Source organism: Stegodyphus dumicola, chromosome 7 (genome assembly GCF_044657685.1).
Source record: "Stegodyphus dumicola isolate Sdum_Otavi_A_Nest chromosome 7, ASM4465768v1".
NCBI classification, from domain to species: domain Eukaryota; kingdom Metazoa; phylum Arthropoda; class Arachnida; order Araneae; family Eresidae; genus Stegodyphus; species Stegodyphus dumicola.
In genome coordinates this window covers 56,991,077-57,016,036 of record NC_140774.1, presented here as the reverse complement: position 1 = coordinate 57,016,036, position 24,960 = coordinate 56,991,077, and the positions used below count along the sequence as shown (strand labels likewise).

General features: G+C 31.4%; 3 protein-coding genes across 3 annotated transcripts; all 3 read right to left on the bottom strand.

Annotated features, from left to right (window-relative positions):
* Positions 1-2,844: 2,844 nt before the first annotated feature.
* On the bottom strand, positions 2,845-5,625 carry slmo (PRELI domain containing slowmo). The gene is made up of 2 exons (XM_035357231.2): positions 5,474-5,625; positions 2,845-4,865 (listed from the first exon to the last, which is right to left on the bottom strand). Exon 2 carries the CDS (start codon positions 4,858-4,860, stop codon positions 4,198-4,200), a length of 663 nt encoding a protein of 220 aa, XP_035213122.1. The 5' UTR covers positions 4,861-4,865; positions 5,474-5,625; the 3' UTR covers positions 2,845-4,197.
* Positions 4,872-5,467, bottom strand: LOC146996187 (transmembrane protein 203-like). Its single transcript, XM_085820246.1, has one exon. The coding sequence runs from the start codon at positions 5,346-5,348 to the stop codon at positions 4,944-4,946; it is 405 nt and encodes a 134-aa protein (XP_085676372.1). The 5' UTR covers positions 5,349-5,467; the 3' UTR covers positions 4,872-4,943.
* Positions 5,626-19,643: 14,018 nt separating the features above from the next.
* On the bottom strand, positions 19,644-22,801 carry LOC118187047 (uncharacterized). The gene is made up of 2 exons (XM_085820245.1): positions 22,628-22,801; positions 19,644-20,275 (listed from the first exon to the last, which is right to left on the bottom strand). The coding sequence occupies exons 1-2, from the start codon at positions 22,712-22,714 to the stop codon at positions 19,859-19,861; spliced, it is 504 nt and encodes a 167-aa protein (XP_085676371.1). The 5' UTR covers positions 22,715-22,801; the 3' UTR covers positions 19,644-19,858.
* Between the last annotated feature and the right edge of the window lie 2,159 nt (positions 22,802-24,960).

Sequence of the window (24,960 nt, the reverse complement as noted above, 5' to 3'; positions counted from 1 at the left end):
TTATAAAAAGATTCATTTTACATCATAAATTCATAATTGGGATATTATGAATTTAATCATGTAAATTCATGATTCATGTAATTCATGTGCATGTAAATTCAAGTTAGCAGACAAAACAATATATTAAGCATATGGTAGTAAAAATTCAGAGAATAAGCATGTAGATGTAAAACTAACTGGTTAATCGTGATATACGAAAATAAATTTTTATTAAATTCAAGTTATAAATCTGCAAATGCGAACAACGACAGTGATCATTCAACAAAATGAGCGCAAGAGGAATGGTTGCAAACTTGGAACAAGCGAATAGGATAAATCCGCTGGGTTACCAGGTTTGAACTATTATCGCCAAATTTGGCAATGTTTACATTTACCGGGTTCTCTCCGGAAGTGCTTCCCATGTTTTTCTTAAAGTTACGTTTGTGTTAGGAAAGCTCAACATTTAAAATATTTTTAAAAAAGCTAAAATTTGATAGTTAAAACTGATGCTTTTAATATTACATCACATGAGTCTTGACATTTTTTCATATGTCAACTCTGCATATTATAAACTCCATTCCCCAAGGAAAAAAAAAACACATTTTCAGTAGCATGAGGTAAACTCTTTGTGTTTCCTTTGCTAAAAAGATCAAAATTATCATGGTCTAAAAATACTTTTTTGCCTCATATTAGAACTATAGGGATGTGTAATTGCATGAATTCATAGGTTCAAATCAGGACCAAAATTATTGCTTTTATAACATTTTTATAATTTGACTGACTATAAAAAATATAATATTGCTTAGATTATGGAATATATTGCTTATAATTTACAGTTCTCAAATTTTGTAAATCTTACAACCTAATAGTAGCTGTATATGAATAACCTTCACTGAGTATTATTACTTTTATTAATAGTATGTTGACATAACAGTCGACTTTTTACTTTAAATTTTATGCCAATTTTCTACATTACTTGAACATTTTATCTAACAGAAATCTGAATTTTTTGTAATAAAAACTATAATAAAAGTAAGAGTACAATTTATATATAAAAATTTGACTACATGGCAAGCACTTAGATACTGATTTCAATGTCTTTAAATGTTATTATTATAAAGTTTAGATATATTCTTATTAAGTTAAGATATACTTTTATTCTCTTATAATGTTTAGATGTACAGAACAGAAGGCACACTTTGTGCTTACAACTCAGTCAACCACTTGTGGCAAGATAACTTATGATAACAATTAAGTTCAAATGTAAAATTTAAATTCAAATACATCAATTTAATGCAAAGTTGGTTAAAAACTTAAATGGCATGGAAATCAAACTATCAGCAATTACAATGCAAGACTGAAGACTGCAAATCTTATCTTATCCAGAAACCTAGTAACATGGCCTTGAAAGGCAAAATACAGTTTGTTTTACAAACTAAAAACTTCCATTTAGATTCTGGTGGGAAAATGGATGGATGAAATTGATAGTAAAGATCCCAAGCATAAAATAACTGGTTACAAAATAAAGAATGTTACATTATACTTTGTGCCCTGATTAATTATTCACTACATGAAATAGTGTAATGCATTTTTGTTTGCATCATATACAAATTATTTATTTTATTTAAATGCTGTCCAAAACTGAACAGGATTTTGCAAACATATTGACCATATTTTTCGACCTATAGATGCAACACTTCTTCGCTTCAGAAGTAAGATTTAGAATTAAGAAATAAGAAAATAAGAGAGAATTATGAATAGAAAATAAATATATATGCTGGCTAGCAGAAGAAGGATGCCTTTATAAAGTACTTTTTAAGAGAAACTGGCTCAGATTCACATTACATGTACGAAAAACCACAAAAACTCCATTATAGCCAGCCTGAACTACCACTGTTCAGTGGCTTATCACTTCAACACTAGTGGATTCCAATGACTGTTCGAATTTTTCACAGAAATCATCATTTATGATGATTGTTGTATTATTACCATTGGTACAAAATTTACTCATTGTGATAATTTAATTTTAGCTTTTAAATTATAAACATAAATTACTTGTAATAAATTTAGGGATTAAAAAGTACACACTTCTTAATATTTTTACCATTTACAAAATTTAATCATAAAAAATATTTCTAACGCTGCTACAAAACTTGCTCATTATAATTTAATTTGATTTCCTTCACTTTGAAATATTTTTTTATTTTCTTTTAATAACAGAATCTAAGAAACTAAAGTAACATATACTACTAGTTTGAAAAGCACTTATGAACCTCTAGTAAATTTCATTATTCATAACATAAAAATTAACCTTTTGTAAATTTAAAATATTAACTAAATACTAATATAACATAAATATTAACTAACTACTTAAAATATTAATGTTTAATACATTAATATTATATTTTGTAATTTAAAATATTAACCTTTTGTAAATTTCATAACTCATAACATAATCACTGCCATAAATTCATTTACGGTAGTGTTTCATGAATTTATCATAGCTGTACTAGAAATGTTGAAAATTAGAGAAAGACAGATTATTCTGATTAAGAGCTTATTTTTTAGGATTGTTATTTAGTCTAGATCGGATTTTGTTGACAATCCGCCATTTTTTTTCCGATCTTGAAAGCCGGTATACATTGGCAACCGAAGTTTGTCGCCAAATCAAAAAATCGCCAAAACGACCAATACTAAAGTTGTTCCTAAATACCTAATGTGTAAAAAACATAGCAATGAAATGTTATGATAACAGAAAATGAAAAACCAGTATGCAGAGTCTTGTTTTTGACCAACATGGCTGTGGTTTAAAAGTGTGAAATTTAATAGTAATCTTGAAAATAAATGTTAAAAAAGTACAAAAACTTAATAAACTATCCGTATTTATTTTCTTGTCCACATACATACACATGTTTTTACAACGGAGAGCACTTTAAATTCAATATATTACATACAGAACAAAAATAAAGAATTATTGCTTTCAAATATTACTGAGTAATGGAATAAAATCATTCATTTTAAGAGTGCGTTCCTACTTTTTAAATACATTTACATAACTAAACATCTGCTTTATTTTCTAAATGAATATCATGTTTTGATTTAAATAAATGTACAACAGCTAACATTTAAAAAAATATATTTATATCAGCTTTTATGCTAATAATAATCTTAATAGCAGAAACTTAAAACATGTAGTATTTTTAATTATCAGTTTAGAAGAGAAAACAATTTCACTTTCTTCAATTCTTACATGCTGCATTTTAAATCTAACATACAAACAAAATTAATAATTGAATTACTCATATATATATAACTACACATTAAGTAAAACTGGCATTAATTGCACTGAAACATCACTCAATGCTCTTTTAGTTAAGCTCATTCAAAATAAGGCTTAATTACGACATAAGCACCAGCTAAAAGTTTTTTAAATACATTAAAACACAATCAGTAGTTATTCTAGATGAACTTTTTTTCAACAACTTAATCTTAGATATGCTATTCTACTTCTTAAATTAAAAAATCAGAACTATCACTTAGGTTTGGAGAGCTTAACAAAACCAAACATTAATTTAAAAGTGAAACAACAAAAATCAACATTTTCAAATTTTCACAGCCAAAATTTGAAAATATAACGCTGATTTTTGTTGTTTACCTTCTAAGTTAATAGTTGTTTGGCATGTTATTGTACCTTAAAAACAAACTTATCAAATTTTGTTACAAATACCTTACATGGGAATATAATGTTACTTTTATAAGTGTGATTACACTAGATTACAAATGTTTTTAAAATACATCATGCTATTTTTAAAAATGCTACAACTGTAAATTGTTTTTTACAAATGCATATAAAATTACTGAAATAGCTATTAATTACCCTTAAATTGAAAGCAAATATTTTTATACTATCTGAAAAATTTGAACATTATCCTGAAATAAATACACTTATAAAAATGTCATGTGATTTAGTATGAAAGACATAATATTTACAGAATAAAAATGCTTGAGCAAATATTTTTTACAAAAGCACACCGAGATTATGAATTTTAAACTCTAACCAATTATAGGTACTCAGACTGAATTTCTTATCAGTTTTAGTAATAAAAATAAGGTATGCAAATAAATTTGTTGCCTAACAGTTTCACAGAAAGCAATAAATCTAAATTTGAATCATTTATTTTGAAGTCTATTTAATTAATTACCTAGAGAACACAATAATCATTTTTCAAAGTGGAGTGTGCCTTCAGCAAAATGGTTTAAGTCATTCATTCCTTTCTTTGCAGAGGATGTGAAATCCTCCATCACAGAAATACTTTTTTTAGCTGTCACAGTTAATTCATCCATGCCTTTTACAGTTTTATGAGTAAATTCTTGAACTTCATCATTAATTTTTCCAATAACCCATTCCATAGCCTGACGACCTTTAGCGGCATTTGAAGATATTGTGCGGGCTAAATAATCTTCTATATAACTGCTTAAAGGCACATTTTTTATTGTAACTACTGCTTCTTGCTTTAAAAGAGTACAGTCCTGTTTCGATGGATGAGGACTATATGTAAGCTTTTCTACCACAGACACCTCGTTACAAAATGTAAGATTTCGAGTCTGTAATGTCATAACTTTATCTTTAGGGTTGACTTCAGAGTGTTCACTGGCGTAACATGTTTTGTCTGATCCTAGAAGTTTGGAGGCCCAGGATGGTAGTCCCCACTTGGAGCTGATGAGACGATGAGTTTTGAGTACTCCATTGCAAATTTTTCTATCGACGATGTCGATTGCTTCAACTGCAGGATTCATTGGATTTGGATATTTCCGCCAAGCTGCTTGAGTTACAGTCTCCCAAGGGTGCTGGAAAGTATGCTCCGATGTCCAAATTTTCATTTTCTCTAGAGTTGAAAAAAATGCACAGTTCACATATGATTGATAAATATAATTTAAGTTCGGTTCCACAACCTAATACTTGTTTAATTTAAATGGCAGGCTCTAACCATAATCAACATCAGCAAAATAAATAGTGGTGATAACACTTCTGAATATACTAAATTTTTCTGTCCTTCTAATTTAAGACAAAGTAATAACTTGAATAAAAATACTAATAATAATTGTATGAAACTCCAAGATGATCTCAAGGCAGCAGCCTTGTACATACCTTCCAAATACTGACGGATAAAAACGATAACACAAAAATAAGCATTAAGTCCGTCACATATGAATAAGGGGACAAAAGTTGACCACCATGACATCGCGATTTCATTTTCGAGTTTTAGAGTTGCCATAAGTGAAAATACAGAAATGGCAATCAAATTTAAGAGCATTTCTATCATAGTTAAACCCAGCCATCTTACTAATTCTCTCAAAGTAAAAATCATGCCTTTTCAAAATATAGAATTAATCTTCCATTGTGATACTCTAGCATACAAGAAACAGTTACAGAAAGCAAGACCATAAATAAAAGTTATATTAGATACATTAGTAATTTCAAAAAGAATCTGACCTTCGAAATTTATGTTGCACAAGCAGCCATTAGAAGGATAAAAAGGAGTATATATCGGTTACAGTTAATGTAGTGGAAGAATAACGCCCGTCATACAGGTACAGAAATTTCTAGACAAATATTGAATTTTGCAAGGTATTCCTGTATTGCAAGCACTATAATTCATAAACATTTTACTGCAATAAGAGCATATTCTCTTATGTTATGATTTTGCGAGGCATAAAATGGATATTTTTCTTAAAGACAGACAGACAAAGTAGACAGATGTCTTGTTTTGCACCCGCTAAGTCTTTTTGCACCGATGGGCGAAAAATCAAGCATAGGTGTGAAGGAAAGGTATATAGAAAGAGGGCAATTTCGTATTTGAGGAGAGTAAAAAGGGAACTTCGTACATCTTGCACGAGTTCAAAAGGTCAGGAAGAAAAGATGGGACAAAATAAAATTTAAAATAAATATCCCAAAAATAATAGAGAGGGGAAAAAAAAAAGGGCCTATAGAAAGAAAAGGAAAAGAAGTAGAAAATATCCTAAAATACGACTGTGTCCATGAGTGTAGTTAAAAGGAGGAAAATTTGTCTTCATTTACAATAAATAGTGTCTCACAAGTGTGTGTGTGTGTGTGTGGTGAGTGTGTTTGGTAATGATGAATAGATGTGTTACTGGAGGAGAAAAAAATATTGACGGTGTTAAATTGCTTCGTATCAAGGTATTTAGCATGAAATACAAAGTAATATGTATGCTGAGTATATGCAAAGTAATATGTATTGCATCCTGAGATATCAACAAAAGTCATCATACGTATATATTAATTTAACTAAAGTAACTTGTGCTATTTTCGTTCCCAACATTTTCATACATTTTTGCAAAACACAGCAGCAGACAAACAAGATAGAACCATATACAATACAAGACCACAACCGTACACACACACACACACACAAAAAAAAAAAAAAAAAAAAAAAAAAGATATATATATATATATATATATATATATATGTATGTAAATTACTGAGTATATGTATTAAAAACACAAATTAAACATAGTATTTATTAATTTATATATCATAATTTATTACAAGATTTATTATTTTGCTATCATAATTTATTACTACTTAATTAATTAATTACACAATTAATTACTTAATTAATTACACAATGAGGGACACTGTTGTTTATATAAGCTCATAGTTCTAAGAGTTTATTTAAGGCAGTGACGAATAATCCATCCGTTACATATGGACATTTAACAGATAGCAAGGAACAGTATGAGAAAAAATCGGTGAGGTATAATATTATTTAAAGGCAAAAAATATTTAAGCGATCTAAAAAAAAAAGAATCCAGAGGATCCGAGAGGAAATAGCGCGATGCCGTGAGTCCCCTATTTTCCCTCTCACGAGATTCCTCAAAGCAATTGTAAGTGACGACAGACGTGAACTGATAACGTTGGCGTCTGTTCGGAATTGTTTAACAAAGGAAGCCACAGGCAATAAGCAATTTCAAGTATTTTTTAATGCTAAAAACTGATTAAAAGTTAAAATTTATTGATTTAAAGGCACTATAGAAAGCACTATAATTCATAAACATTTATAGAAATTTGATTGAGTTTAGATGAAAGAAGGGTACTTATCTTAAAATTCCAGCCTTTCGTTGTACTTCCTCACATTGTCCGCTGTTTCATTCTCATCAACATCGCAACTGAAAAACTTTTGAAAACGTGTAGGTATTGTAGAAAAATCAGTATTTCAAAGTAATTTAATTGATAATCCCCAAGGGGAAATGAATTTTTTTCACTTTTTTACGGAGCGCTGCGAACGTCCAGCCGCTTGCCTCGGTGATCGCAGCGCCCTCAAACACAAACAAACACAACTCCCTATTTTTCTTAAACATTTCCTTTCAATTCACCTATAGGTGACGGTTTCACACATTAATGTGACGGATAAAAACCGGTATTTTTATTTGTGATCTGACTTCGTACATTCAAAAATGGAGTTGCTTAGCTGTTCCGAAATGTTTGATTTTGTTCAAGGAGGCGTAAATTCTCGCTGTGTTACTGAAGTAGAGAAAATTTTAAAAAGCGGATTACTTGATAATGCACGAAATTTTACTTGAAAAATTTAATTTACAAATTTTGGCTTCCTATTTAAGGATAAGTTGTATAGCATCCTGATCGCATGAAATCGAAGGACATTTCATTGTTAAAAAGGAAAAGTAAATTTTTTTAGAAACAATGTCTTGTTTATGTAAAGGAGGAACTGCGGGTTGTTGTAGGAAATTGTGTCTGTGTTTTATTGTATTGCGACAGGTAGCTGATTTTAAAGTTCATTGATTGTAAACGAATGATTTCATACGTGTTTAACTTGGGATTTCCAGAAAATCTGTGCAGTCAAAAGTGTCTTTTTTTTTCCCATAAAAATGATAGTGAATCATTATGTACTAAAAATATATTGATCTAATATATTCGTCTATTATATTTATATCTATTATATACATAATAGCACTAATTATCAGATGCAATTTTGAGAATATCAACAAGCAAAGCACTTAAAAATGAAAAAAGACACTTGTAATATAAATATTAGTATTCTATATGTATTATAAAAATACATGCAATGAATAATACCATGACCAAACATTCAGAAAAAAAAGAGCAGATTAAAGTATTACCTACCGGTTGTAACAGATTTAAATAATATTAAAATCTTGTAGTTTAAATAATTTAAATAGATGAACATTAAGGTATTTGTGAATGGCAATATTTGAAACCAGACTCGAGTGCCTCGTGCGACTCTCGCACGAAGAATGTAATTTATTTTTAAATGATAGAATATGTTTTCTTTTTTTGTTTGTATGTCGCCATTTTGAGTGTTAAATAAAAGTTATTGCTGTGTTCCATCATTGGAGTTGCTTCATTTCGCCAAAGAAGCATCACAGTCTTAATTATTTTGGAGGCACCGGCGAGATCGAATAATCGTGCGTATTTTTATTTTATTAGTTCATCACTGAACATAATATTAGTGATACCAGATTATTACTTCCTGTTAATAATAAATTGTCTTATTTTATTACCGTATTTGATATTATATTTAATATTCATTTTAGTTGTGCAGACGGTAGATATATATATTGCTCTATGTTATTATTCTTATTTTAATCACAATTAATGTGGTAGAGAGAATGAACTTCATATAATTTAAATACTTCATTTTTGAGGTATACGTACTTAACAAAGTGCATTTAATTTCGTGATTCTGACTGCATTAATTAATTAAAGTACTTGAATTGAGCTATTTTGAGGAAATATAGGAACACAGTGTTCGTTAATTTTAAACATAGAAACAATGTCTTACTTAGGAAGAGCTCGTAAGGAAGATTTGCAAAATCTCGCAGCTGAACTGGGAGTTCATGTGACTGCAGATTTGAAAATAGTTGATTTAAAACAGAAAATTGTTGAAAGTAGAGATTATGATGAAGTCTTCGTCAAAGGAGTTTTAGACACAATAATAGAAGAACGGAAAGAGAGGGAGGAAAGAGAAAGAGAAGAAAGGAAAGATAGGGAGGAAAGAGAAGAACGGAAAGAGAAGAACGGAAAGAGAGGGAGGAAAGAGAAGAACGTAGGAGACAGGAAGAAGCTGAAGAGCGGAGAAGAAACGAACAGTATGAATTAGAGAGATTAAGACTTGAAGCAGAGACAAAGTCTCAAAATACCGGACAGATCCGGCCGAAAACGGAGCTGCGTCACCTTATGCAGAAATTCGATGACAAGAAAGGAGATATCAGTCTATATTTGCTATTGTTTGAAAGGCAAGCAGAATGGGCTAAAATTGATAAAGAAGAATTTGTATCTCATTTACTAGGACTACTTCCTTACGAAGTAACCCAGTTAATAGCTAGAGAACCCTCCGATAAAGCTAAAGACTATGAACACGTGAAAAATTTATTGTTAAGACGGTTTAAATTAAGCCCGGAAAAGTTTAGGCAGAAATTTATGAAACATCAAAAAAGTACCGAATCCACATGGGTGGATTTCAATTATGAAATAGAAAATTATTGCAAAGAATGGGTGACTGGTCTAGGAGTTAAGACTTTTGATCAGTTGCTAGATTTGATGGTGCTTGACCAACTTAAACGTCGAGTTCCTCCTGAAATTCGAGATCATTTTCTTGATGAATGGGTAGAGATGATTTCATCTCAAAAATTATCTGAAAAACTTGATGCCTATGAAAACGTTTGCGGAAACTTTCAAAAAAAGCCTGTAATGGATCGGCAGAAAGAAAGATACAATGCACTAACTCATGGTAAATTGAGTTCAGATAATAAAAATAAAACTGAAAAAAAATTGTCATCAGGATTTAATTCGCAAAGCTGGTTTCATAGACCTAGAAGTCCACGTCCAGATGATAAATATGAAAAACGAAAAACGCCACAATGCTATCAGTGTGGGTCCTATCAACATTTAAGACCCCAATGTCCAAAACTTAAGAATAGTACTGAATCTCCTGCTAATCTTAACAGAATTAGGGCAAAACCAGAGGATAAATTTCTATAACCTTATACTAGTATGGGTTACGTAAATGGTCATAAAATTCCTATATTAAGAGATTCAGGTGCTAGTATTGATATAGTTTGTCGCAAATACATCACGCCGGAAATGCTGACAGGTGAAAATGTGTGGGTGCAACAGCCATTAGATTTGAATCCAACCTGTTTACCATTGGCTGAGATCGAACTAAATTGCGATCTTGGGCGAGTAATAACTAAGGCTGCCATTATTAGAAATGAACTCGACAAAGGAAGGTATTTATTAGGCAATCGAACTTTTGCACTGTTGAATAAACAAGGAAAGGAACCTGATAGTCATCCTCACCAGGTTAATGCCGTCTCTACTAGAGTTCAAAGGAAAAGAAAAATAGCTGAAGAGAAGATCTTGGAACCGATGAAAGAAGAAAATAAAGCATCCAGAGATATCTTTGAAGAAGTTAAATCACCGGAACTAAACGTAGAAGATTTTCATGAAAATTTGAAAAACGATAAAGAAATTAATATTGAGAATCATTTTGCATTGCAGCGTTATCATCATCTTTCGGCTTTTGATTTAATATCAAAGCCGCTACTAATAGACGAAGAAAACAATTGTCGAAAACAAATGACAATTGAATATTATCCGAAAGGCACAGATGAACTGAGGAAAGGCTTTGCTGTGAATTATAGCCGAGAAACTGGTCCACCATGGAAGAGATATAGGCGCCGTCAAGAAAAAAAAGGAAGACTAGATCATTCTCCATTTTTTTCTATTTAAATGTGGTGCAAAAGTATTTGTTGAAAACTTAAAATTTTGGTCTAAAGTTTGGAACTTATGGGAGAAATTACCTCTTCTTAAAATAATTCAGCATGCCGAGCTTATAAACTTTCGAATTTTTACAGAACTTTTCCCTTCGGCAAAAGTCTCTCCGTTGGGGGAGAGGTTGTAACACATTTAAATAATATTAAAATCTTGTAGTTTAAATAATTTAAATAGATGAACATTAAGGTATTTGTGAATGGCAATATTTGAAACCAGACTCGAGTGCCTCGTGCGACTCTCGCACGAAGAATGTAATTTATTTTTAAATGATAGAATATGTTTTCTTTTTTTGTTTGTATGTCGCCATTTTGAGTGTTAAATAAAAGTTATTGCTGTGTTCCATCATTGGAGTTGTTTCATTTCGCCAAAGAAGCATCACACCCTCAGTACTTGAGAAAGCAATCCTGGCATATAACATGTAGTTAACTTTTGATTACATGATATTAGAAGCATTTTCTTTAGATTTGTCCTACAAGTGATTAAAACGACTGAACACATAATGCCCACAACAATAAAAAATAAACGTTTAATTACTTTTCGATCACAACACGCTTCACAAACTACATAGTATTGTCAAACTTAAATACTATTTTTTAATGTTTCCACCTTTTAGCCACTAGATGGTGTATCAGAGCTCTGGAATCGCGGATAAATAAATTAATAGTTACTAGAAAACTCACTCGATGGTTACTTAAGTAACTATCAATAATGGCTATGAGAAAAATCCCTGCATAAATTCAAACTAATTAATTAATTCAAAATAATGGTTCATATTTGATGGTCTTTTTAATGTACACGCAATTGAATTTACCAATAGCATGGCGCTATCACTCATTAGCATGGCGAGTAAACAAAATAAAGAATGGTATTGTGATTTGATATATTATTGAAGCAAAAGAAATTTAAAAGCGGATCATTTACCCATGCACGAAATTTGACACAAAAAATCGGATTTATAAATTTTGGGGGTTCAATCCTAGAATACGTTGTTTAGTTCTCTTAGGCTCGGACACGCCTTTTATATGACGTAATATTGGTTACGCCCACAGCCTACTGTCAGTTGATCATTTCTGTGCATGACGTTGAGCAAGATGTAAGAAGAAACTACTGCTGATAAGAATCCCTATTTCTTATATCTCATTGGCAAGGACGATTATGCCTACTATCGTACGGCTTACGACACCCGTAATTGTCAACTGGATGAGCTTAAGCAAATCATCCAAACTGCTAAGGCTAACGGAATCTCTGATGTACCCGTTCCTGACGGAACGGTTAGAACTATTACTTACTTACGACAAAAATATCAAGAAACTACCAAGGAAGTTAAAAAAGCACGGATACAAGCTGAACTAGCAGATCTCTTATGCAAACTGCAAGCTAACCCTCAAAGCGATCACGCGATGAAGCAAGTTATTCGATTCTTCTTAGAAGAGGTGAAACGACCAGAATCAAGACTGCAAATATCCGAAAATGGAGTAATTACTTTTCCTCCCAAGCTTACACTCTCTAATGGTACTAACTACGGAAGTGAGCTATTGCTGCCACTCTGTCGTACTTTCAATATCCGAGATACAATGGACTACGAAGCCGCCATTCAAGCTATTCCTCTTATTGAAGAAGCACGTGACCACCTGAATGCTGCAATTCCCCTGATCAAGAAACTCAATCCAAACCACTTAAAATTAGTGGAATCCGGTCTTGTGGAAACTGTTAATATTCGCAACAAATTCAAGGAAGATATTACCTCAATCCAAGGAAAATGTGAAACTTATCTTTCAAGTATAGACCACCCAGAAGCGTGTCTATTCCGAAAACGCAAAAGACCGTTTCCTGTTCTTCCCCTCCCTAACATTGAAGAACCCTGCGAGCCTGCGGATGCTGTTAAGGAAAACGAGTTCACTACGCCGAAGAAGATTGCACGCCTCAAGAGCCCTGAACGTGCCCTGCAGCCGGAGTTAAGCAATCAATTTAATGCTCTAGAGAGCGAAGAAAACATGGATACGAACACTGCTGATAATACTGAAAAACCTACTCCTACTAATAGCTTGAGCAACGTCCCTCACGTTATGATAAATACTACGGATGAGCACCATCAAATTCTCGCGGACATCAGTGAAAACACTGAAGCCAAGTTCCTAGACAAATTCCTCCACGACTGTCTTCGTGTTATTCCTGAAACATTGCAAGATTACAACCACATTGTGAACCTTTTAAATCAACGTTCCATTGGATTCTTCCTGGTGAAACACAAAAATGATAGACCCAGAAAAATTGTGATTAAAGGACTGCCCGTTAATACTGATGTTGACAAAATTAAGCAAGCCCTAACGGATTTGAACTTTCAGGTGCATAAAATTGCACGGCTCAGAAATTTTCGTACCAAAGCCCCCCTGCCTATTTTCCAAGTGCAACTGCGTCATACTCTGAATATTGATGAAGTTTACGATATCCAGCGACTCCTTCGATTTGCCGTGCAGGTCGAGAAGTATAAACCAAGATTCTCTGTGTATCAATGTTACAACTGCCAAAAAATTGGACATTCATTTGATAGCTGCAAACTCCCCCCCAAATGTGTGAAATGTGCTAAAAATCACATCTCTGCGGAGTGTGATCTTAAGAAGACTGACGAACCAACTTGCAGTAACTGCTCAAAAAACCACGTTAGTTCCTATCGTGGTTGTGAGTATTTTCTGAAATTTACGAAGAATCCTCGTCCTTCACATGCAAGACCAGGCGTGAGTTATGCTGACGCGGCTAAATCACAAATTTCCCCTGTGCTACGAACTCCTAAGGAAACTGATACTACCCAGCCTCAACAGATACAAGACATCGGCTACGCCGTGAAAGAAAGTGATTTCAAACCTATACTGGACCTTATGAACGTTTTCAAACAGATGCAAGAAATTTTTAGTGACAACTGCATTAGAAAGTTTGTTACAGCTTTCAGAGAAAACCATCAACATCTTCAAGCAGCCCTAGCAACCCTGAGAAACTTCTAATTCTGATGAACATCTTTCAATTAGCAAGTGATTAAACTTTCACCGTACAACTCTTTTTTTCTCCAAGATCATGAAGCCTTATTGCGGCGTTAGCGCCGAAAAGTTAAGCAGCAGGGACAGGACTTGGGTGGGTGACCACCTGCTCCGCCCACCTCGCTCTCTATTCTTCCTTTCCGGAGTACCGCGGCTACTGGTTGGCGGATAACTTGTCCTCGGCGACATACTTCCAGAAAACTTTTTCAGTCATGTAATACTGCTTGGGCATGTTATTTTTTCCAAACCATCCTACATCTTTTGTTTCTTCTATCATGTTTTGTTTTCTCCTTTTAGGAACTACCAATGCTATGGTAAATCAGAAGCTCGAAAATCGCCCTCACATGTTATCCAGGGATAGCGCATCCGCGCGGGGGCCCGTTTATTGCGAACTGCGTTCGCCTGAGTCGTCAGTTACGCCTCTTCTTAAAAACAAGCTATAAGCATGCAATAGCTTTATACTTAAAGAAAAATTATATTTTAACTGAGTTGAAATGTTAGGTTTATAATGTTCCGCGCGAGATTTCTTTTATTATAAATCTACTTTTGTGTGTTGTGGGGTAGAGAAGAATTTAATGCAACAAGTTATCTCTCACAAATTAATTTTTAAGATACCACACGATTAAAAACGATCATTACCAAACGATTGAAAATTTTGAATGCATGATTTAAAAATTATAACCATAAGAGTTCAAAATACAGAAAAGAATCCTTTTGCTTAAAGAACGTTTTGGTTATTGATGAGTGTGTCTGATTCGGTGCTTTCTGAAGAACCTTGCACTTCTTCAGATAATCATTCTTTCTGAAGAATGATTATCTGAATCTGAATTTTTTTATCAGTCGGAGCGAAGAGGTAAAAAAAAAGCGTGAGTGAGTGGTGTGTGGAGAAAAGTTTGATTGTAAGATCATATAAATACCCAGTTTGTCAAACTGATATGAAACTAGTCTGCGAAAGAACTGTGTAGATGATTTCGAGTGGATGTGTAGAGTTACTGGAGACGAATGTAGATATCGAATTACAAGGTCTGTTCGAAAGCACTCGTGGTTTGCGAAGAGTAAATTGAGTATGCGTGGTGTTTTGCGAGTTACCTATATGTGGTTGGGTAAGTGCAAGGTCCGTAGAAAGAACAGGTTAGCTCAAGTGGAGTAAACAAACGAAAAGCCAGAGACTCGTTCAGCTGTGATGTCACTGAAGTTCGCTGTAGCATCTCCTAATAGTAGTTTCGTATGTCCTTTTGAAATATTTTCTGGTTTTATAGTAAAGTAAAAATTCTAATATTTGGATTCGAAACTTAACTACCTAAAATATTGTTCACTTTGTAGAATAAGTCTTAATTACGAAAAGTTACCTCAGTAATTTATTGTTTCACCGAAAATCTTTCAAACGTCCTTACAGAATTTGCCATTCAAGATTCAGCTGTTTATACCGTTACTCATTTTAGCTTCAACAGACTGAAAACCCACATTTCACAAAAACTGGAAAATATGTAGTGATGTTCAAATGTTGAAGTAGAAGAAATTCGAATTAAGAACATTTATTCTATAAAGCTGTACAAACTTGTCCCTACTGTTTGGAATCTAATTTGGCTGAAATTTAAATTTATTTTATTTTGCTAAAGCCTACTTTGGGTCCATTTGTTTCTGCAGTACTTGTTTCATTTAGAAATCTTAGTTTTAAGGCCCGTCTACACGTACCGATTTTATCGGCCGACTTTCTCGTACGATTTTATCTGCGAGAGCTTGCTTGTCCACACGCAACGATTTTGTCGTCGGTACAGGAAATGCCTTAACCAATCACTGTCCGAGGAAGAATTCCCGCCCTATGTAGCGTCACACTATCAACAACTGTGAAAACAAAACTGTGCGGGAGTGAATTTAGGCGACAATAATAAAAACGGATGAAGATTTCCCGTTAATTGCTACTGTAGCAACATCTGCGATTTTGATCCTCGCTGCTGCTGCTGCAGAAGAAGAAAAAAGAAAGCGTATTTGGACGAGAAATTGGGTGAAACGCAGAGAAATTCATGGAGCCCATAATACCCTGTTCCAAGAGCTGCGTTTTGAAGACAGGGTGGAATTTGGAAAGTATTTGCGAATGATGCCGTGCGATTTTGATTATTTATTAAACTTAGTGAGCAGCAAAATTAAAAAACAGGATACGATTATGCGTTGTGCAATTTCACCATCTGAGAGGCTGCATGTTACTTTACGCTTTCTAGCTGGTGGTAAGTTAATTTTTATTTTATTGAAAAAAAATCAATTAATTTTTATAAAATTAATAAATCAAATTCACAAAAATTGAAATACAAATTCAAACAATAATTTTAACCACAATTTTTTAAATTTTGAGAAATTTATAATGAATAAATATCATAATTATATCACTACATCATTTTTAATAAATTTATTTTTTAAGTTTTTTATTATGTTACAGGGTGTTCCTATTCAAATTTACAGTATTTGTTTAGAATACCTAAACAAACATTGTCAAGAGTGATACCAGAAGTATTGGATGCTTTATGGGAATGCATGCAAGATTACATAAAGGTGAGTTAAAACTTAATATATCAATGTTACATATGAGGTCTTATAATTCACAACAACATCATGACCTTTTAATTTTTAAAAAAAAATGTTCATTTTTACAGGATCAGGATACTAATGTTAGGTTGAATTTTTCTCAAATTTGTAATATTGAATTAACTTCAGAGCTTGTTTTCCTTGAAATGTGATTAATTTAAAAAGAGTATTACAGGAGTGCAATGTATAATTTTCTATTTAGAATTAAGAGCCCCACCAGTGGTTGAGTGGTTAAGACAACTGAATACTGGTAGTTCGACCTGGCTTGGGTTCCGTCCCAGGCGAACAGGTTGGCTGCATGGTTGGTTTTTGTGGTTACCCCATGTGTAACATAAATATGAGCTAGTTTCCCTTAGAAAGGCCTCTACGAAGGTATCCCTCCTCTTACACAGATAGTCCTCGAGGCTTTGCGATATTTAAATTTAAGTAACCTATTTACAATTAAAGTCATAAAATAATAGTTGCATTGGGGTATCTGGATAACGGATAACTTTGAGTTTTTTCTTTGTAAGTGCTAGCAGAGAGAGATTTAGTATAGCAATTGGAATTTCATTACTCATGTAACATTCTCTTGAAAATGTTATGCAAACACCGTACTGATGAAATGTCTCTCCAAGTTATATTTTACACTAACCATTATACTTCAGTTGCATAAGCATGCACTTTTTACCATGTAATAAATCAGGGCTTTTTAAACTTTTTTGATTGACACTTTTGATTTTATGGTGGTTAGAGATGAAAATGTCTCTCACTAATATGTTGCAGAAAAGGTAAAAGTTTATGGCAGTTTCAGAAATTGTTGGAAATCTTTTGCAATTGCTAGCAAAAAATCTTCTGAAGACTTCGTATTAAAGATAAAGTTTCAATCCCGAATTATTTGATAAATCAGCAAGTTCTTCTTGTGATTTTAATGGCAAATGAGTAATATTTTCCACATTAATTCTAAATAGTTTCACAATCCATATTAGTTCTTTGACACTAAAATTTGAAGGGAAATATTTCTTAAAGTTTTTCTCAAGACATCATCTTTTTGATTTATCTATTTCATCATTTTCATTTAAAAATTCAGTTGTTGCGACAAATATTTCTAACAAACCCTTTTCCATCATAGTTTTCCATATGGTCATTTTCTTAATAAAGCATCAATTTTTAATTTGAATATGACTATGTTGCAACCTTTTTCTTGAAACGACAAATTTAGATCATTTAGTTTTTCAAATATGTCACTCAAATAATGCAGCTTTTGTAGCCATAACTTATTATGAATTAAATTCGCAAAATCAGATTTTTGTTCAGTTAGAAAGAGAACTTTATACATTGCCTTATCTTTATCTATTTTCAGATACATTGTGTAAAAATATTTGGTAATTGTAAAATTATTGGAATAAGTTAAAGGATTATCAAAAACTGCTAAAATGTTTTGGTGACCTCCTATGGGGGTCGCGACCAACAGTTTAAGAAAATAATTTTAAGTTATAAATGAAATTGTTTTTCCCACTCAACATTAAAATATCTCGTCAGCTTCTTAAAATTTTACAATTCTTTTGCAGGCACCAGTTTGTTGGTCCATGCTCTAGATAATAATTTGACTCAAATTCTAGAATGAACCATTTTCAATGCGAATGTCTGTCATAATGTTGTTTATGCTTTTCAGTATATTTAAATAAAATTTTCATTTATAAGAAGAGATATGATTATTTGATTTTGGAAAAATCATAATAAACATTGTTGTATAATTAGGGAGGCATCTAGCAATAGAATGTAGGAACTGCAGAGATTGCATTGGACAGCAAATTGACAACCTAGTATCAACCCTGTATAAAACACATAATGAATCTGCTAAATTGACCACCTATGGGTTCATCCAAAATTCTTCAATAGACACTTTTAGTTTTGAGTTTTCTTCAAATTAAGAAGCATATATATTCAGTTATAAAATGTTTAAACATCTTGTTTAAATGAAAATTCTGTTTCTGTGTACAAACAAGCATAAGCCTTTTTTGTTTATTGTATTATTGTTTGTACAACAACAGCTTATTTTTTAATCATTTATTTTCCAAAAATTATCAGTTTTTCTGTCTGTATGGGTATTGTGATCAAAAACATTCATTTACCCACAGTCACTTAGCTTTAATTCCATTTATTGTATCTGACACATTCATTATTTTAAAAACTTTAAATAGAATCTATGTAGCTTAATCAAAAACAAGAGAGAAAAAAATGGGGAAAAATTAGATAAAAAGTGAAACATAGGAACACAACCAAAATATATAAGCACATTTTTTTATCTATTTCTTTGATGTGAATTTTATTATAACAAATGAGTAGCTAATATTCGTTGATAAAATATTTGATTTTACTATTTGCCAATATTTAAATAGCATTTTCTGCATTTATATTTTGTATTCGCATCCTTTTTTCAGTTTCGTAATTAATACTTATTTTCTCATTTCGTAGACACCAAACACTGCTCAGGAGTGGAAAGCCATAGAAGAAGCTTTTGCTGAAAAGTGGAACCTGCCACACTGTGTTGGTGCCATCGATGGAAAACACGTTATGATAAAAGCACCAGCAGGGGGTGGCAGCACTTTTTACAATTATAAAAGTTTCAACAGCATTGTGCTGGTGGCATCAGTTGATGCAGATTATAAATTTACATTTATTGATGTTGGATGTAATGGACGAATATCAGACGGAGGAGTTTTTGCCCAAACAAGTTTATTTTCGATGCTAGACAATAACTTGCTTGATCTGCCCAGCCCAACACCTTTGATTCCAGGTAGTGAGCCTGTGAATTATTTTATGGTTGCAGATGAGGCGTTTCCTTTGAAATGTTATCTGATGAGGTCATATCCTGGTAAAAATATCTCTCCTCAGCAAAGGATTTTCAATTATCGACTGTCCAGGGCAAGGCGTGTTGTTGAAAATGCATTCGGGATATTATCAAATAGATTTCGTATCTTGATGCAACCAATACAGCTGCCTCCTGCGACAGTTGATAAAATTGTTTCTGTATGTTGCTGTTTGCATAACTTTCTACGAGAAAGACCGTCCAGGCAATTGTATACACCAAGAGAACTAATCGATCATGAAGATGAGGACTTTAATTTTATACCTGGATCATGGCGAAATGAGGAATCGCTAAGTAAGATGAAATCCCTGTGTAAACAAAATGGTTATAACACAGGGTCTGCTGAAGCAAGGCTAATGCGAGAAAAATTTGTGATTATGTAAATAATGAAGGAAAAGTTGCATGGCAAGATAAATTTATAAAATATTATTAATTTCTCAATATATGTTATTCAATTTATGTTCCCTGATTTCTCAATATGTGTTATAATAAAAGATAAAGAAATAAAGATTATTTATAAGTATTTTTATTTTATGTTACAAAATAATGTGGTAAGTAATAAATATATCTAAGTTTCTTATTTATTCTGTGTTGTTCATGGAATCTAATACATTTTGTTCTGTCTGTGCATCTGTGAGAATTTGGTATATTTTATATTTTGTGTCTGTGAGGAGTTGAGAGTCACGGATTAGACTTAGTTCGGAACCAACAAAGGAACCGAACTGTGTAAATGTATTTGGAGTAGTGTTTTTTGATTTTAATATTGTAGAAATTTCTTCCAGTGTTGTTGTGGCTGCTGTGTAAATGTGATCGTGTTTCTGTTTTTTGTTTGAAGTTGTAGTGTTTGATGTGTGTCTTTTTAGCTGTGGTAGTGTTTGTGTATGACATAGTTCTCTCTGTGTCTCTTCAGTGTCTTCAAAATCGTTCATGTCAAACATCTCCTCAGAATGACTGGTAACTTCTGCACTTCTTTCTTGTGTACTAGTATCATTAAAATCCTGAAAATTAAAATAACACTTTAATTTTTACTATTACAGCTATCATTCATTCATATATAACAAATCATAATTAACAAGCTATGGGAAAACATGCAGAAATAAATATTTATAAGGATAATGAATATATTTCCTAAGCTTGATTTTTCAAGAGATATCAAAGTTGAATAGTCAAATATCTTGAATAAGAATACGAAAAAACCTCGTAATTCTGCTGTCTAAGTTGTAGCGTATTTGGTATCAATAAAAACATGCAATACATATATTTAAAAGAAAATATATAAGAAGTTAATGCTTATGTTTAAGTATGTTAAAAGTAACAAAATATTGACTAACTTATGTCTGATTTAGCTGTGAATATAAGTTTATCATTGAAAATGGTATATATATATATATATATATATATATATATATAAACTGAGAAGAAAGCAAAGCTAATAATTACTACAGTAAAAAGAAATAATTTGAGTGTTTTTAAAAGAACAGTATCTGTGCATGTACATCCCATATTTTTATAACTTTTCAATGTGAAGCGGAGTTGGACTTCATTTACTTGTAAAAACTTGAACAATATAAGTAAGATTTTGATAGTAATAATTACTTAAAATGCAATAAGAATTCATGTTTCTCTATTAATATTTTAAAATTAGAGGTAGTCACATATTATCTCAACCACCTTAATAAAAATTGCCATACTCTGCACATAAAAATTTCACAGGCAACCTTGTTCATAAAAATCCTTCAGTCAAGCAATGTTTCAATTGTTTATTTTTGTTGTATTTGGAATTCTAATGATTTTGACAGATATCGTAATTTTTTTTTTGGGAGTTGGGAACCTTTAACTTACTTTTAAAATATCACTTGTGGAATCTGCTAGCAATGGAAGAAACTGCAGTAAAAATTCTGCAGAATATAGTATTTTGTCACAAAACCGTTAACGCAAACAGCGATGAGATGTGTTTGGTAAACAGTTGATGTGCAGTACAAGTTTATGCAATTTATTGGTTTTTTAAGTGAAAACAGATCACTGTGTACATGGAGAAAAGAATAACGCTAAAAGTTAGAGAAGTATTTTGCAAATTCATAAGTGTTTTATTTTTTATTACTTAACATATTAGCGTAATCACCTCAAGTTTGGCAAATTTTTATAAATGAAAAAGAATGAGGGTAATGTTGCTTGACTGAAGGAATGTTTATGAGCATGGTTGCCTAAAGTATTGTTATGCTCATGGTCGACAGATTTTAGCACATTCTGGAAATTTAAAAGAGCTTGTAGTAAAGTGCTTGTGATAACATGTAAGAACCTATTTTTTAATGTATCATATAATTTTTACTTAATAATTAAAATTCATGTTTAGATTTTTCGGCTTTTTTCGGTAGGTCGATAATACTTTGCTGACTCACTATCAGATATTTGGGAATGGTTTTTTTAAAAAAAAGTTATAAAAACCACTAACTTGTACCAGTAAGTAATTTTTACCTTTACATTTATGAAGACCACCAAATATGTGACAAGGTGGTTGTGTTAATACATGAGTACCAAAATAGACTTACGAAGAGAAATTTAAGTACCTTAACTCTCATTTCAAAATAAATTACATATGCTTTTCTGGATGTTAGACTAATTGATTAAGACAACGCAATTCAAGGACTATCTGCCTATAGAGAGGGATGCTTCATAGAAGAATTTTTAGGGAAAAATGGCTCGTATCCATGTTCTGCATAGGAAAAAACAAAAACCAACCTTACAGTCAGCTTATTTGTGGCATTCGAACACTGGTCAAATTACCAGTTATTTAGCAGTTTTACTGCTCAGCTATTTTGGAAATTATCAATAGAATATCATTCATTGGAAAAAAGATTAGGTCTTCATATAAATTCAAAATATAACTTCTACTAACTCTGACACTTCTGATTTTAGAAATTAAGCCCTGGTCCTATCCACTTTTACCTATACTTTAATGGGTATTGCACCTATACTTTAATGGGAAATGGGATTATTTTTAAGTAAATGAGCTTAAGAATAGTCTTTAAATATAAAGATTTCATTTAAGAAATTAAATAGCACACATAGTTGTAAAAGGATAAATAAAATAATACTTTTGTACTGAAGTTATATATATAGAAATTGCTGTGAGTGTGAACTTTTGCAGATGACCCATCTGCTGCATGAGCTTGAAGATTTGGCTAATATAATTTACACAGCTAAGTATGTATAACAATATTATTTTATTTATCACAAAAACTGTTAAAGTTTTGCCTATATTAAAAACAATTCTATAAATTTTCAAATAGTAAAGGGAAATTATTTACTTTATAAGCCAAATTATATAAATTTAAAAAGTAATCACTTACCAAAGAAGTCACAGTATTCCTTAAGGACACGACATCACTTAAAAATTGTAACGATGTGTAAAACTGCCATGCCGATTTGTACTGCATGGCAGTGCTTGCACCAGATGTATAATTTTTTTTCTCTTTATGTTTCTCCTTTGTAAATTGAGTACGCAGGTTACTCCATTTTTTTTAAATTTCATTTTCTGGAACGCATATTTGTGTGCTTAAGTCCTGAAATGTTAAAATAACCATGCTTCAGAAAAAGTAAATAACTACTGTGCTTTAAATGATAACCTTTACTATTAAATAAATAGACAATAATGTTATGAAAACCGCAACAATATGAGTAAAAAGTACTAATACAGAATAAAGATTACTATAGTAGAAAGGAATAGTGTAATTTCAATACAAAAATTTCAAATAAGAAATATAAATATGCAAAATCTTAAAATAGCATATCATACTGAATATTAAAAAATACTATCGGTATAGTTTAATAACTAATACAGTTCTGAAAACTGTAATCATATTGCTATATCAGTTAATCAGCTAATAAAATTGAGCAATATTGTATTAAATTGAGCTGTAATTTGTTTAACAAACATAAAATAATTTTCATCACGAATAAAAAAATATTTGATGATAAAGTAACGGGAAGATAACTTACCAAAATAAGGGAATCCTTTAACTTTTTATTTTTATAATTTATGTTATTTGTGTCCCACAACACAGCATGGTCTCTATAAAAATCAATCAATTGAAAAATTTGATTTTCGCTCCAACGAAAAAGCGCCATGTTTCCAAAATGAGAGAGAAAAGCACGTGATCTCTGGAAGCAATCTAATTGGCTAGAGTCGCCGATTTTATCGTCGGCTAGTGAGCGGTGAACACTAGCTCTGAAATCGTCGCAGAGAACATGACAGATTTTTAGCGCATGCGCACATCCTGAAAATTGTTCCTCTGCGAGAAAGTCGGCCGATAAAATCGGTACGTGTAGACGGGCCTTTATTTGTGGCTTTTTTTTCAGATGAACTCGCATGAGCTTTTTCTGTAATACATGATTAATTTTAATAAATAAAAAAGAAATTGCATAAAATTATAAGTCGCTAGATTCTAAAATTCGTTTGTAATTTCTTGATGTAAAGAAGCAACAAGAAACATGGACAAATGAACTATTCAAGTTATAACTGAAAGGAAGTGTAATACTTAATCAGCATACTCTTTAAATTGAGCAGCTGCATTATGTAGTTCTATATAAACATATATATATTGAGACTACATTTAATCCTTTGAATTTTACTTTTTTAGCAAGCATAAAAAATAAAATTTTCCGAAAGTATTCAAATTAACTTTTTATATGAAAAAAATAAGTAAAAGATATTAAAAGAATATTTGGATATTCTCTATTATGTTTTGTTGTTATTAATATTGTATATTTAAAATTTTATCTTTTAAGTTTCTATATTTATTTCACTTATGTATTATTTAATGTATAAAAATAATAACAAAATGAAACATGTAGTCATTTTCTGGATTGTCATCCTCATTTTTTATTTCAGGGAAGTAAATCCTAGATATTAATAGGACTGAATGCTGTATGTGTTTGTTTTGGTATAAAAAAATTTTTTTTTATATAATAACTTAAATATTACATTTCATTTAACATATTCAGTTTAACCATTCTATTTATAAAAAAATTAAATTTTATCAGTTTAGTTGTGGACAAATATTATTCATACACAGATAAATGCACTCATTAAAACGTTATGCAATTTATATTAACATCATTTGACTGTCATCGTACTTTCCGTGAACACATGGAAAAAGGGTAGATGTTTATTTAATATGATAATCTGTATATAATATCTTCACAGACATAATGATTACATTCGTAGATACCAACAAATATATTTTGCATATTTTGTTAGTAAATTTATATAATTAAATGCAAAAGTCAAAATTGGTACTAAACTTTAAACACTACATTCAACAAAATCTTTAAATATGGATCTTAATTTTATAAATGAAATTTTGTGTGAAATATATCATGATGCACTGTATAGTAATGGATGCATATTTTAAAACTATAATAAATAAAATATTTGCTTAAGTTACATTATTCATTCATAATACAAATCATTACAAAGTACAGATAGAAAATGAGATTTTATATTTTACAAGAATTTTGGCATATTTGATTTTTAAACTTTTCTATATTCTTAAATCATACATTTCCTAAATTTTAATAATTTCTTAAATTTTTGCTTCAATTTAAATTTTTTTCATTTATATTTTTATATTTCATTCTAATGCACATTCTCTCATTCTCTGCTTTACAAAGGCTTCAATTA

Coding starts and splice junctions, on each gene's coding strand:
- slmo (XM_035357231.2), bottom strand. CDS start 4,860: ATGAAAATTTGGACATCGGAGCATACTTTCCAGCACCCTTGGGAGACT.
- LOC146996187 (XM_085820246.1), bottom strand. CDS start 5,348: ATGATTTTTACTTTGAGAGAATTAGTAAGATGGCTGGGTTTAACTATG.
- LOC118187047 (XM_085820245.1), bottom strand. CDS start 22,714: ATGCAGTACAAATCGGCATGGCAGTTTTACACATCGTTACAATTTTTA. Junction 20,276..22,627: donor GGAATACTGTGACTTCTTTG/GTAAGTGATTAC, acceptor TTTAATTTTCAG/GATTTTAATGATACTAGTAC.